Source organism: Pelobates fuscus, chromosome 8 (assembly GCF_036172605.1).
Source record: "Pelobates fuscus isolate aPelFus1 chromosome 8, aPelFus1.pri, whole genome shotgun sequence".
In the NCBI taxonomy this organism is placed as follows: Eukaryota; Metazoa; Chordata; class Amphibia; order Anura; family Pelobatidae; genus Pelobates; species Pelobates fuscus.
This window is the reverse complement of record NC_086324.1, coordinates 22,366,774-22,380,461: the sequence shown is the minus strand read 5'-3', so window position 1 is coordinate 22,380,461 and position 13,688 is coordinate 22,366,774. Positions and strand designations below refer to the sequence as shown.

Genomic DNA, 13,688 nt, shown 5'->3' with positions numbered 1-13,688 from the left:
ACTTGGATGCTGACCAATAGCCTTTCACTTATGGCTATGAATGTTTCAGGCTGACAACAGTTCTTTGACCTCTGGTGGTTTCTGCATATCCAAGAGCACTCTCAATGATCTATTTGTTCCTAAATGGGTTTGGCTTGACTAATTTATTGACTCACATGATCTCTGTAATCCAGACTTTGTCTTGTCTACAAAAATATTGTCTTTCTATTATTTCTTAGACTATAAAAATATGAACTGACTGTTTTTAAAATAATCAAAAGGGTGCTCAACTAGATCAAGACCCAACAAAATGTAGATACCAGTGAAAGTGAATAGGTCCAGGCACTCAATTGCATTAGGCACATTTATTGGAACCAAAGGAACACTGCAACGTTTTGACAAAGACCTAATTTTGGGTCAAAATGTTGCAGTATTCCCTTGGTTCCAATGAATGTTCCTAAAGCAGTTGGAGTGCCTGGAGATCTTTCTATCATTCCTGGAGCTTGTTCTCATTTAGACTCAGTTTGCTTGCAGACTATTAAACCTACTTGGCCCTGAATTAAGCTCGGTCACTCTATGTTCTGGTATACACCACTATCATCCGCTCTAGCTTTACCTTGGTTTGCATGCTAAGGTTAGGTTAGTCTTGACAATGAATTAGTGAATAGATTAGATCGTTTGCCAGCTTCCCTCTTGTCTTTAAGTATTTTGTTTATATGCCACCATACTTTTAGTGTATGGATTAATTTTTCAAGTGTTTAAATAAAACTGAACATCAACCTTTCTTTTTTTATATTGTGACATTTCACTTTAAGATGTATTTTTCTTTTTTTTTATCATCGAGAACCAATTGTAGACCTGCTTTTTCATGGCCATTGCAGTTCTGCTGTTCTCATGGAAACAAGGAAATGAGAGCTATGCCTTAATACTCGACAGTGGGCATTGATATTTTCAATTATTTTCAATATATTTTGGATTGATCAATGTACCTCTCAGATTCAACAGAAGATGGTCATTTCTAAAATCTTAGTTGTGAATATAATTAAGCAGTTACATTTTATAGCAGTCACTCATGCTAACAGGTTAGAATAAGGCAACTCTAGGAATCAAGGGTCTGAAAGAGTTTTGGAAGGAAAATCCTGTATTAACTTTAAGTGCAAAACAGTGATTGTTTACTTTATAAAAAGGTATTGATAATGCCCCAAAAAGGTGCAATGTTTACGATGTCTAAATATTTTTCTATTATTTTATAAGCTCTAACTAGGCATAGAACATGTTGACAAGTTGTTTTTTTAATTGGATATGTGGTTAGTCAAATTTGGTTACATTTAAATACAGGGAAATTACTATGTGCACCTCTAGAATATTGGTAAAATCATCAATATAACAGACAATCCCATTAACAGTATCACTGCAGGTACCTTAAAAGCTCTATTAAGATGAAAAATGGCCAGTTTAGTGGTGTTTAAGGTGCTTACATTGCTGCCTCTTTTGGATACCAAAGTGCAATTAGAGACTTCATTAGTCACTTTGACACAGATCGCAAGAGGATTGTGAGACATCTCGTTAGTCAAGTAGACCTCAGTTACATGCTGTGTTCACAGGCAAATTTCAGCTGGACAACTGTGAATACTGATAAATTTCACACAGTCTTTCTTCAAAAACGACTACTTCAAATGTTATGTGTAATTAAAATGTAAATAAAGACAACAAAAAGAAGGCAATGTATATATGTCCTATAATAAAGAGTGGTGTAATGTAGCAAATATATTACCCTTTTATTTTTTTTAGATCTAGATAACATTTGTTTTTCGATTATAATTTGCATAAAGTGCTACAGTAGGCAATAGCTTTCTAATATTAAGTTAATAAGTCTTCCTTTGACCAGGTCAGTATCTGTGTGGATACCTATTATACACTGATCAGCCACAACATTAAAGCCACTGACAGGAGAAATGAATAACATTAATTATATTGTTACAGTGGAACCTGTCAAGGGAAGGGATATATTAGGCAGCAAGTGGACACTCAGTTCTTGAACTTCATGTATTTGAAGCAGGTAAAATATGCAAGGAAAAAGATCTGAGTGAGTTTGACAAAGGGCAGATAGCGATGGCTAGACAGGGTCAGAGCAACTTGAAAATGCAAGTCTTGTGGGGTGTTTCCAGTGTGCAGTGGTTAGTACCTTCCAAAAGTAATGCAAGAAAGGATAACTGGTGAACTGGCACCATGGTCATGGTTTCTGAAGGCTCATGGTTGCGTGGGGAGCGAAGACTAGCCCATCTAGTCCAATCACACAAAATAGCTACTGTAGTTCAAATTGCTGAAAAAAATAATGATGGCCATGATAGCAAGGTGTTAGAACACACAGTGCATCACAGTTTGCTGCATATGGGGCTGCATAGTTGCAGACCAGTCATAGTGCCTATGATGACCCCTGCCCATTGCTGAAAGTGCTTTCAAGTGGGATTAGAGCATCAGAAATGGACCACAGAGCAATGGAAGAATGTTACCTGATCTGATGAATCACATTTTCTTATAGATCAGGTGGCTGGCCCCTGTGTGTGCGTGTCATTTATCTTGGGAAGAGATGGCAGCATGATGCCATGGGAAGAAGGCAGTGTCCTGTTTGGAAGTCTTGGATCCTGGCATTTATATGGATGATACTTTGACACTTATCACCTAGCTTGAGATTGTTTTGTTCATTGATGGCAGTGGTCTCTTTCAGCAAAGTAATGCACCCTGCCACACTGCAAAAATTGTTCAGGAATGGTTTAAGGAACATTCCTTGGCAAATGAGCATCTGTGAGATGTGCTGGAACAACAAATCAAATCCATCGAGGCCCAAGCTCTCAACTTGCAGGATCTGCTTCTAAAGTCTTGGTTCCTCAACACATCAGAGCTGTTTTGGCAGCACGAGGGGGACCTACACAATATTAGGCAGGTAGTTTTATCATCATCGTCATAATCATTAAAAAATACATAACCTAGATAAATTCTGAAAGATATATCTTCAAAAAATCCCCTTCACTTCCTTGAACATGGGTAAAATAGCCACTTTGGAGATACAATTTCCAAGCGAGCTATTCACTCATTGTATCTAGTGATGTGATAAATTAATTCAATAAAGTGAATTCAAAGTTAATTTTTAAATTTAAGACCAGAGTAGTCAACCTGAAAGCATAACTGGCTTGAAGAAGTTTTCCAGTTTGCCTATTTGGAGCTTACATTTGTAATTCACTCTGTAGTGTCATGTTTTCCAATGAACCCACTCAAAAACAAAACAAAACAAAACAAAACAGAGAATGTGTTTGTTTTATCAGTTTATAAAATGTGCTACTCACAAAGACTTGGATCTGACTCATGAACTCAACCTGCGTAGTTCTTTATAACGCATGCTCCTGACATCCTGGCCTTGTACGAAACGTATGCTGGCAGCATGTTTTTCGTAAAGTGGTAGCTACATCAAATTGCACTACAAATTCTCTATGAATGTTACTTCTAGCCAATTAAAACCAAATATTCCCTCAGATTGGTTTATTACCTCCCAACATTCCACAACACTTGGTAGAGGTCATTTAGTTTTTTCTAATGTCCAGTTGATGCACTTTCTGCCCATGAAATCAGTCTGGTTATAAAACATATGAACTGAATTCGTGAAAGAGAGCATTAGGTAAAATAAACATTTTTTTTTTAATTCTTTATGATGACGTAGAAAAAGACAAGGCTGAGACAATTTTGTAATTGAAAAAAAAATATATATAGTGCAGTAGATGGTAAGCACAATTCAGTGCTTTTATTTCTGGGATGCCAGATGTGAAAACTGCAATAATTAATTAACACAATTATACATAGGAATACAGAACAAGGCTAGATTAAGAGAAAGGTATCGTGAATCTTTTTTTCTTATTATCCTACTTTTTTTTTTTTATGAAAGTGCAACCTATATTGCCATAAAGCTATTCTGAATTTTCTATATATGTTCCTTTTTGTTGTTATTTTCTTTTGTTCTCTTAGTTTTCTTTACAAACCCTTTACAATACTGCTTTAATGCATTTGATAGGATTTTGGCATCATTAATATGCTTCATTTTTTTTTTTGCATGCTCAAATTTTTATTGTTTCTTCATAAAAAAAAAAAATTGCAAATGTTGCACCATAAGCCTGCCTCTTTATCCACACCCCCTCACACAAGAAAAAAACACAATATACAGCAGCTCAGTTATGAATGAGTTGAACAACAAAAACAACCTGCATTAGAAGTTGAAGACACACAGGGAGGCATATAGTAAGGATATCACTAACTGTTTGCAGATTCTCTAAGTTTTTGCTGCCAGGTTGTGAATTAAAACAGCTCACTCAGTGCCGTTGGGGCTGAGCTGTGTGTATACCTTTGATAAGGAAGTGTTTCTGGCATGAGGGGTGTGGCTAAGAAGGCAGGCGTATGTGTATCATTCTACAAAACATTTATTTATTTTGTGCAAAACCTATAAAGATTTGAGCATGCAAAAAATTACTGCAAAATAATGAGTTCAATACTACATATACTACAAATGTATTAAAGTTGTACTGGTGCCTGGAGTGTGCCTTTAACAAAATGATTTTGTGAACTAGTTCAGATATCAGTTTAACATAATGGGGGGAGATTTATTAACTAGTTCCACTGGTTTCCATGGGGATTGGTCCATTTTAAGTACTATAGACCACATTTTAGAAAAGAACACTTTGATAAATCTCCTCAAATATTCATTGTTAAAGGGACACTATAGTCACCAATGCAACTTTATCCTAATGAAGCAGTTTGGGTATATAGACCATGCCCCTGCAGTGTCACAGCTCAATTTTCTGTCATTTAGTAGCTGTCACTTTAAATCATTTTGTTTATACATCCCTAATTACACCTCCCTGTACATGACTTGCACAACCTTCCTAAATATTACATGTAGAAAGAGATCTAATGTTTAAAACTTTCTTTATTGTGTAAGAAATTATGACCCTCTTACAAGGATATTCTTTTAGGGAATGTGTGACAAATAAGACACAAGTGTATAATAAAATGTATTGTAAATATTAATTTAAGGATACTGTTAGATTTTAAAAGGATATACACATTACACATTATACATTATATCCAGTACATAATCAAAAGATGCACAAGAAAGGGCAATATTTAAGCATTTAAATGGAGGTCTTCCCCTTGCGCCTTCATCTTGGTAGTAATCTGGGACAGTCTCTCTCAGTTCACCATGGCCCTGCTTGCTGCGCTGTCCTCTCCAAAGAGACAGAGAGAGAGAGAGAGAGACTTCCTTGGATGTTGTCCTTTTAAAGACTGATTCTTGGAGTAATAAACTACAAGTCCCAGAATTCCTTTTCCCTCCCAAAAGTGGTTTATCCCACCCTCTTTCTCCAGAGAGTTCCTTCTTTACACAAGTATTTCCCTTTGATCTCTTCCCTCCAGCTATACTGTAACAATGTGAAAGAAGTGACCAGTTAGGGTTGGTTTCTGGGTAGGTTAGACAGCTTGGGAAAACACACACTTCCATGGCTACACCTAGATGTTAATTACTTTGGTCTTCTGATAACATACATGGAATACTGGATGGATGTAAGCTTTAGTTTTAGCTGGATGTTGTAAAATGCAACTGAAATCTTTGATCCTTATCACACTGTTATCAAGGAAATGACCCCAACTTGTGAAACCAGTCACATACACAGAAAGTTAGATACAATATTGCAGTTTGGCATATCAATTTCTTACAGTTGCACATTCTGTTTAATTTAGAATTTGTTATCTCGCCCACAGTGTGTGATTAAAGTTCAAATTACAGAGCAGGAGTTAAAAACTTCTAAAGCAAGTAACACTTGTGAAAAATCAAAGAGGACTCTCTATAAGTCAATGTGTTTAAGCGCCTTAATTATATAAATTAGTGCAAATGATATAGACTCTAAAACACCCGTGAGGGAATACCATCATCCCTATAAACAACAAAACAAAAAATAGTTCACAAGTTTACCCTTGTAATCATTAGGTGGAGCACTGAATAATAATTGTATACATATACAGTAATGCTTACCCTTAATATACCCTTAATATACTAATATACAGTTTAACATGAAAAATATAAAAATAAAACAACACTAGTTCAGATGGTATTTACAAAGTATGAATGTGCAAATAGGAAAATACGGGGTTACACTCACAATTTTCAGAGCCTGAGTGATAAGGTTCTATAAAAGTGCAGATGTGCCAACTGATGAAACTATAACCGGTGAAACGTGTTTTGGTCTAAGAGACTAATCTATCAGTACTGGATAAGTGCATGCTATACTTATTTTTTGTTTTAATATAGCAATTTATGTTTTAACTTTTATCCAATAAATATTGGATTTTAAGCACTGCTGGTAGTTGGTCTTGCTCCAGGTTTCCGGTTTTGGGGGGTGTCACCCCACAAATTGACACCAAGTGCTTCTACCTTAGAGCCAAGGCAAGCAGGGCTCTAAGCAAGGTGAGAGTCTTTTACATTGATTGATTTTACTTTGTTATCAGTAAAGATATACTACACTTCCTACTTTATCTCTGCTTATTTTGAGAATAGGACCATCTGAAGAAGGTGGGGTGCTGCCTTAAAAGCCCATCCACACTATTATAGAGCCCTATCACTCAGGCTCTGAAACTTGTGAGTGCACATTTGCACTTTGCAAATACCATCTGCACTAGTGTTGTTTTACTTTTATATTTTTCAAGTTAAACTGCATCAAGACCTATATTGATATATTAAAGGTAAGCATTATTGCATATATACAAATATTCTTCAGCCAATGATTACAAGGATAACCTTGTGAATTATTTTGGTTTTGCAAGTTAGCATCTGTTTGAAAGTAGAACCATTTTTTTATGCAGGCTGTGTGAATCACAGCCAGGGGAGGTGTGACTAGGGCAGCCTAAAGAGAAACACAACTTATTTAACTTTGAAAATGACAGAGAATTGAGCAGCAAGACTGCAGGGGCATGCTCTCTAAACTAAAACTACTTACCGTATATACTCGAGTATAAGCCGAGTTTTTCAGCCCATTTTTTGGGCTGAAAAACCCCAACTCGGCTTATACTCGAGTCAAGGTCTGTATTATGGCAATTTGCATTGCCATAATACAGACTGGGGGAGAGGGGGGCTGGCAGAGCTGTAACTTACCTGTTCTGCAGCTCCTGTCAGCTCTCTCCTCCTCCGCGCCGTCCGTTCAGCACCTCGGTCAGCTCCCAGTGTAAGTCTCGCGAGAGCCACGGCTCTCGCGAGACTTACAGTGTGAGCTGATAGAAGGAGCTGCACGGACGGCGCAGAGGAGGAGAGAGCTGACAGGAGCTGCAGAACAGGTAAGTTACAGCTCTGCCAGCCTCCCTCTCCCCCCCACTGAACTGCCACTGGACCACCAGGGAAGGAGCCCCCCTCCCTGCCATATATCAAGCAGGGAGGGGGGACGAAAAAAAAAATATATAAATAAAATAAAAAATAATAGTAATAAAAAAAAAATTAATAACAACAAAAAAAGGGGGATAAGGGCCACTATGGGAGGGAGGGGGGGGATAAGGACCACTATGGGAGGGAGGGGGGGATAAGGACCACTATGGGAGGGAGGGGGGGGATAAGGACCACTATGGAAGGGAGGGGGGGATAAGGACCACTATCGGAGGGAGGGGGTGGGATAAGGACCACTATGGGAGGGAGGGGGGAGAAAAGGAACACTATGGTAGGGAGGGGGGGATAAGGACCACTATGGGAGGGAGGGAGGGGGGGATAAGGACCACTATGGGAGGGAGGGGGATAAGGACCACTATGGGAGGGAGGGGGGGATAAGGACCACTAGGGGAGGGGAGGGGGAAGTAAGGACCACTAGGGGAGGGGAGGGGGAAGTAAGGACCACTAGGGGAGGGGAGGGTAAGGACCACTAGGGGAGGGGTGAGTCAGGACCACTGGGGGAGGGGGGTGAAGGAACACGGGGGTGGGGAGGTAAGGACCACTGAGGGAGGAGGAGGGGAGGTCAGGACATATGGGGGGGGGCAAATATCCTTGCACCGGCCCTGCACACACTGCATTCATACACTGCATTCATACACACACTGCATTCATACACACACACACTGCACTCATACACACACACTGCACTCACACACACTGCATTCATACACACACACTGCACTCATACACATGCTGCACTCATACACACGCTGCACTCATACACACACACGCTGCACTCATACACACACACGCTGCACTCATACACACACACGCTGCACTCATACGCACACACTGCATTCATTATACACACACTGTAAATAAATATTCAATTAATATATTTTTTTTAGGATCTAATTTTATTTAGAAATTTACCAGTAGCTGCTGCATTTCCCACCCTAGTCTTATACTCGAGTCAATAAGTTTTCCCAGTTTTTTGGGGGAAAATTAGGGGCCTCGGCTTATATTCGGGTCGGCTTATACTCGAGTATATACGGTAATTTAGCTAAAGTTGATTTGGTGCCTATTGTGTCCCTTTAAGTATGTAGAATATTACGTTTCGGTAGTTTTACTGTACATAAAAAATGTATAACTTTACTTTAAAAAGGTAAATTTTAAGTTCTCTTTCCCTTTTATAGCAGATATACAACAAAGTGTTTACATTTTTTTCCAACATACAGGGAGTGCAGAATTATTAGGCAAGTTGTATTTTTGAGGATTAATTTTATTATTGAACAACAACCATATTCTCAATGAACCCAAAAAACTCATTAATATCAAAGCTGAATATTTTTGGAAGTAGTTTTTAGTTTGTTTTTAGTTATAGCTATTTTAGGGGGATATCTGTGTGTGCAGGTGACTATTACTGTGCATAATTATTAGGCAACTTAACAAAAAACAAATATATACCCATTTCAATTATTTATTTTTACCAGTGAAACCAATATAACATCTCAACATTCACAAATATACATTTCTGACATTCAAAAACATAACAAAAACAAATCAGTGACCAATATAGCCACCTTTCTTTGCAAGGACACTGAAAAGCCTGCCATCCATGGATTCTGTCAGTGTTTTGATCTGTTCACCATCAACATTGCGTGCAGCAGCAACCACAGCCTCCCAGACACTGTTCAGAGAGGTGTACTGTTTTCCCTCCTTGTAAATCTCACATTTGATGATGGACCACAGGTTCTCAATGGGGTTCAGATCAGGTGAACAAGGAGGCCATGTCATTAGATTTTCTTCTTTTATACCCTTTCTTGCCAGCCACGCTGTGGAGTACTTGGACGCGTGTGATGGAGCATTGTCCTGCATGAAAATCATGTTTTCTTGAAGGATGCAGACTTCTTCCTGTACCACTGCTTGAAGAAGGTGTCTTACAGAAACTGGGAGTTGAGCTTGACTCCATCCTCAACCCGAAAAGGCCCCACAAGCTCATCTTTGATGATCCCAGCCCAAACCAGTACTCCACCTCCACCTTGCTGGCGTCTGAGTCGGACTGGAGCTCTCTGCCCTTTACCAATCCATCCATCTGGCCCATCAAGACTCACTCTCATTTCATCAGTCCATAAAACCTTAGAAAAATCAGTCTTGAGATATTTCTTGGCCCAGTCTTGACGTTTCAGCTTGTGTGTCTTGTTCAGTGGTGGTCGTCTTTCAGCCTTTCTTACCTTGGCCATGTCTCTGAGTATTGCACACCTTGTGCTTTCGGGCACTCCAGTGATGTTGCAGCTCTGAAATATGGCCAAACTGGTGGCAAGTGGCATCTTGGCAGCTGCACGCTGGACTTTTTTCAGTTCATGGGCAGTTATTTTGCGCCTTGGTTTCTCCACACGCTTCTTGCGACCCTGTTGACTATTTTGAATGAAACGCTTGATTGTTCCATGATCACGCTTCAGAAGCTTTGCAATTTTAAGAGTGCTGCATCCCTCTGCAAGATATCTCACTATTTTAAACTTTTCTGAGCCTGTCAAGTCCTTCTTTTGACCCATTTTGCCAAAGGAAAGGAGGTTGCCTAATAATTATGCACACCTGATATAGGGTGTTGATGTCATTAGACCACACCCCTTCTCATTACAGAGATGCACATCACCTAATATGCTTAATTGGTAGTAGGCTTTCGAGCCTATACAGCTTGGAGTAAGACAACATGCATAAAGAGGATGATGTGGTCAAAATACTCATTTGCCTAATAATTCTGCACGCAGTGTATATCTTTTAACACTTTAAAGACCAATGAAATTCTATTTCATAATAACCATCTAGGCATTTAAATAATATTAAGAAACGTAATCTCTTCTCACTAGTGTAGCAGGGCACTACAGAGCTTTTGATCAAGCAGGGCATTTCACAAAGGCAGAGGATCTTAAAGGGCCAGTTTGCAAGAATTCTTTGCAATATTCTCGATCAGAGATAATGATTCTTCTTTCACCTGGAATAAACGTAACACCAATTAGCTAAACATTAAAACTGTATATACATCATGCTGGGTTAACATTTTTAAGGAGTTTAACGCACATTGTTTTTATAATAGATTTTAAACCACCCGCTGTAAAACATGATACATACATTGTGGTACGAATCTAAACTTGATCATATGTATTCTAAACCTTTTTCTGAAACATGTTAAGAAATTTGGGGGGAAAAATGGTAAATGAACATTTAGCCAGGAAGGGAAAATTAGGCACATGCTGAGGAATTATATGCTCTGCAAGTGCGACAGGAAATGTACATGCAATTTAAAAACTAAAACTGCTAAATACTAGTAAAAAAAAATACACAATATATTGACTTTTATTTCTGTAGTGACTTGTATAAATCTTTTTTCGCTTTAGGGTTAAAGGATAATTGCACGTTAAAATAATTTAGGATTCAAGTCTCCTATGTTATAACTGTTTTATATCTGTGAAACACATAAACAGGGATATATTTGCATCAGATAATATCATAATTCTCTGTGATACTGGGAAAAAGAACAGATTTTTCTAAATATTTTATCCATTCTACAACAATCTAAAGTTAGTGCTTTGCTATGGAGCTGATTCTGCTAATAAGTGTTCTCTCCCCAAGAAACAAAAGTCTGTTGTTTTGTTTATTTTTCGAAGTTGTTTTTGAAGCAACAATGTAAATGTATAATTTATTGTAACCATATAAACTATACATGGATGTCTGACTCCCAATGCAGTAATATCACAGTTAATAAGAATCTGTGTGAGGTGGTGGAATGTTCAACCTCTCTGCATCATTTGAGAGAGTGAAAGTTTCTGAAACACGTTGGGGTTAGATTTTGATGTGAAGGCTAGGTCCTGTTGGCGTGGTAGTTTCCACTGTAGGCCAGAACATTGAACTCAAGTCTCCCCTTCACAGAGAATTTCAGCCTTGTTTGATGGATCACAAGTGGTGAATTATTCAACTGTACTCAGTTGGTATAACCATCTGATCTCAACACATATTTCAATTCCTCATTTATTTTTTTTCTAAAGAATCAGGTATAAATCTAATTATTAAAAAATGCATTGTTTCTATTTACTGTTGTCTATTTAATATGAGTTTTATTGATTGAATAAGGTATACAATAATTTTCTTTTTGTGTTTCTACCATTTCCCATTCTCTAACATCAGTTGTTTTAAGTGTTAAGCTATTGCTTCAGACTTGAGGAAAAAAGGAAAACTCTCAAAAGCTTGTCTTTGAAATATTATGATAGTCCATTAAAGAAGGTATCATTGCATACTGCAATACTCTGGTATTTTGGCATCTTACCTTTAAAAATAACTAAGAATCTAAGCCTTTGTCATAGGACAATCTACTTTCAGAAATTGTGTAAAACGATTTAATGCTTAACTGTTTTATAAACTCTGATTCTTGTTAATCCAGTTATATAAGTGGATGGTAGGAAGATGCACATTGTGAACTTTGGAGGATTGCATGTAAAATGTGATTATATGAGTGTATATAGTCCACATTGATACAAAGTATTCTACATTATGGGAGGGTGTATTCCCAAATGACTCCATTTTTATTTATTAGAAAAATGTTTCCATGTATAAGGTGAGTGTATACTTTGCATGACCAGATTATTTTACTCACTATTTCACAGTCACCATAGGGTGTTAGCCTTAGTAATTTTATAAAACGCTTATTGTACATTTGTTCCTTTGATTACCGGATTTTATCTACATAATTACAGAATTAGCACAAGGGTTTTTAAATAAGCAAGAACATTATAAACATTCTCCAACAGTATTTACGTTTCGCTAATCATTCCTAAGGCTATCTAAGTTAAGCTAAAGATTTGGATAAAACTTAAAGCGAGGATTGATCACTTTTACTGCCATGGGAAAAAGCTCTGAATAAGTAGAATACTAATCATAACTATAATGCTTTCATTCCATTTTTTTCGTTTTAGTGATATAAGGATGCTAAATATAAGGACTAAAGATGTCACTGTGATAAGTCTACTCTCGAGTCTTCCCACTTCCTGTGATTGACACACAATAACTAACACCACTAGAATGAACAATATAGTGTTTGGAATACAAAGTTGTATTCCAAACACTATAGTGACCCTCTGCCCCCATTCCCCCCAACCCCCAACAGCAATGAAAGGATTAAATAACCCTTTAACCCCTTAAGGACACATGACATGTGTGACATGTCATGATTCCCTTTTATTCCAGAAGTTTGGTCATTAAGGGGTTAAACAAATATTATTCCAGTGTCGGGGTCCCACAGCGTTAGCTCTGACTCCTCCAACGTCAGCGTGAGGAGAAAAATATTGTGCATGCGCAGCAAGGATTATGCTCACATTAGGCTTTCCCTATTGAAACTACCAACGCTTTCCTGTAGGGTTTTGCAAGATGCGTAATGCCCTCGTGCAAAGCTTGAGGACATCCAGCTGTGTTTCACAGAGTTAAAGGCTAGACACACAAGGTAAAAATAACATTATTTTTGTATATATATAGTGCATGGGTAACAAGCAGATATTTCCTTACAAGATTGCAAATTAGCTCTGACTTGTCAAAAAATCTTTAAAGGGTCACTCCAGACCCCTAAACAACTTCAGCTTGCTGAAAAGTTTTATGTGTGAAGAGTGTGCTCTCTTTTTTTAATTTGCAATAAGTGCAGATTTCAATAGAAATTGATTATTTTATAAATTAACCTGGTTACACCCTGGGCCTTCAAGCAGACAACAGATCATGTTACTTCCTGGTTTAGTTAGCTCTATGCAGCTGACCTCAAGAGGGAGGGGCACTGGACCCAGACCACTTCAATGAGGTGAAGTGGTCTGGGTGCCTATAGTGTCTTTTAAATTACACCAATGACACTCTGTCTATATGCATATGGTCAAAACCTTGATTTATTTAACAATGGCATATTTTACATCATTATGTTATTGGAATATTTCTCAATCACCCCATTGAGAAAGCATATTTGTTTAGAATATTACGTAACTATTTTTTGCCTTCCAGTCCTAAATAATTATTAGTATTTTCTCTATCACCTACAGGTAGCAATCCATGTCAGATGAACAATGGTGGATGTTCTCAGCTATGTTTGCCAACCTCAGAATCTACCCGGACCTGTATGTGTACAGTTGGATACAACCTTAAGAAAAATCGCATGTCGTGTCAAGGTGAAATACATACTGTATCTTCATATTTCTACTTTAGATCAGTTGTTTTAGTAATAAACTCT

The 13,688-nt window shown here is 37.8% G+C and overlaps 1 protein-coding gene across 1 annotated transcript in view; it reads left to right on the top strand.

The window, feature by feature from the left end:
* LRP1B (LDL receptor related protein 1B) overlaps positions 1–13,688 on the top strand; it is a 1,140,323-nt gene that overhangs the window by 800,879 nt on the left and 325,756 nt on the right. Inside the window, exon 34 of the mRNA XM_063429375.1 lies at positions 13,501–13,626. Within this exon, the coding sequence (XP_063285445.1) occupies positions 13,501–13,626 (126 nt within the window). The remainder of the gene's footprint in view (positions 1–13,500; positions 13,627–13,688) is intronic.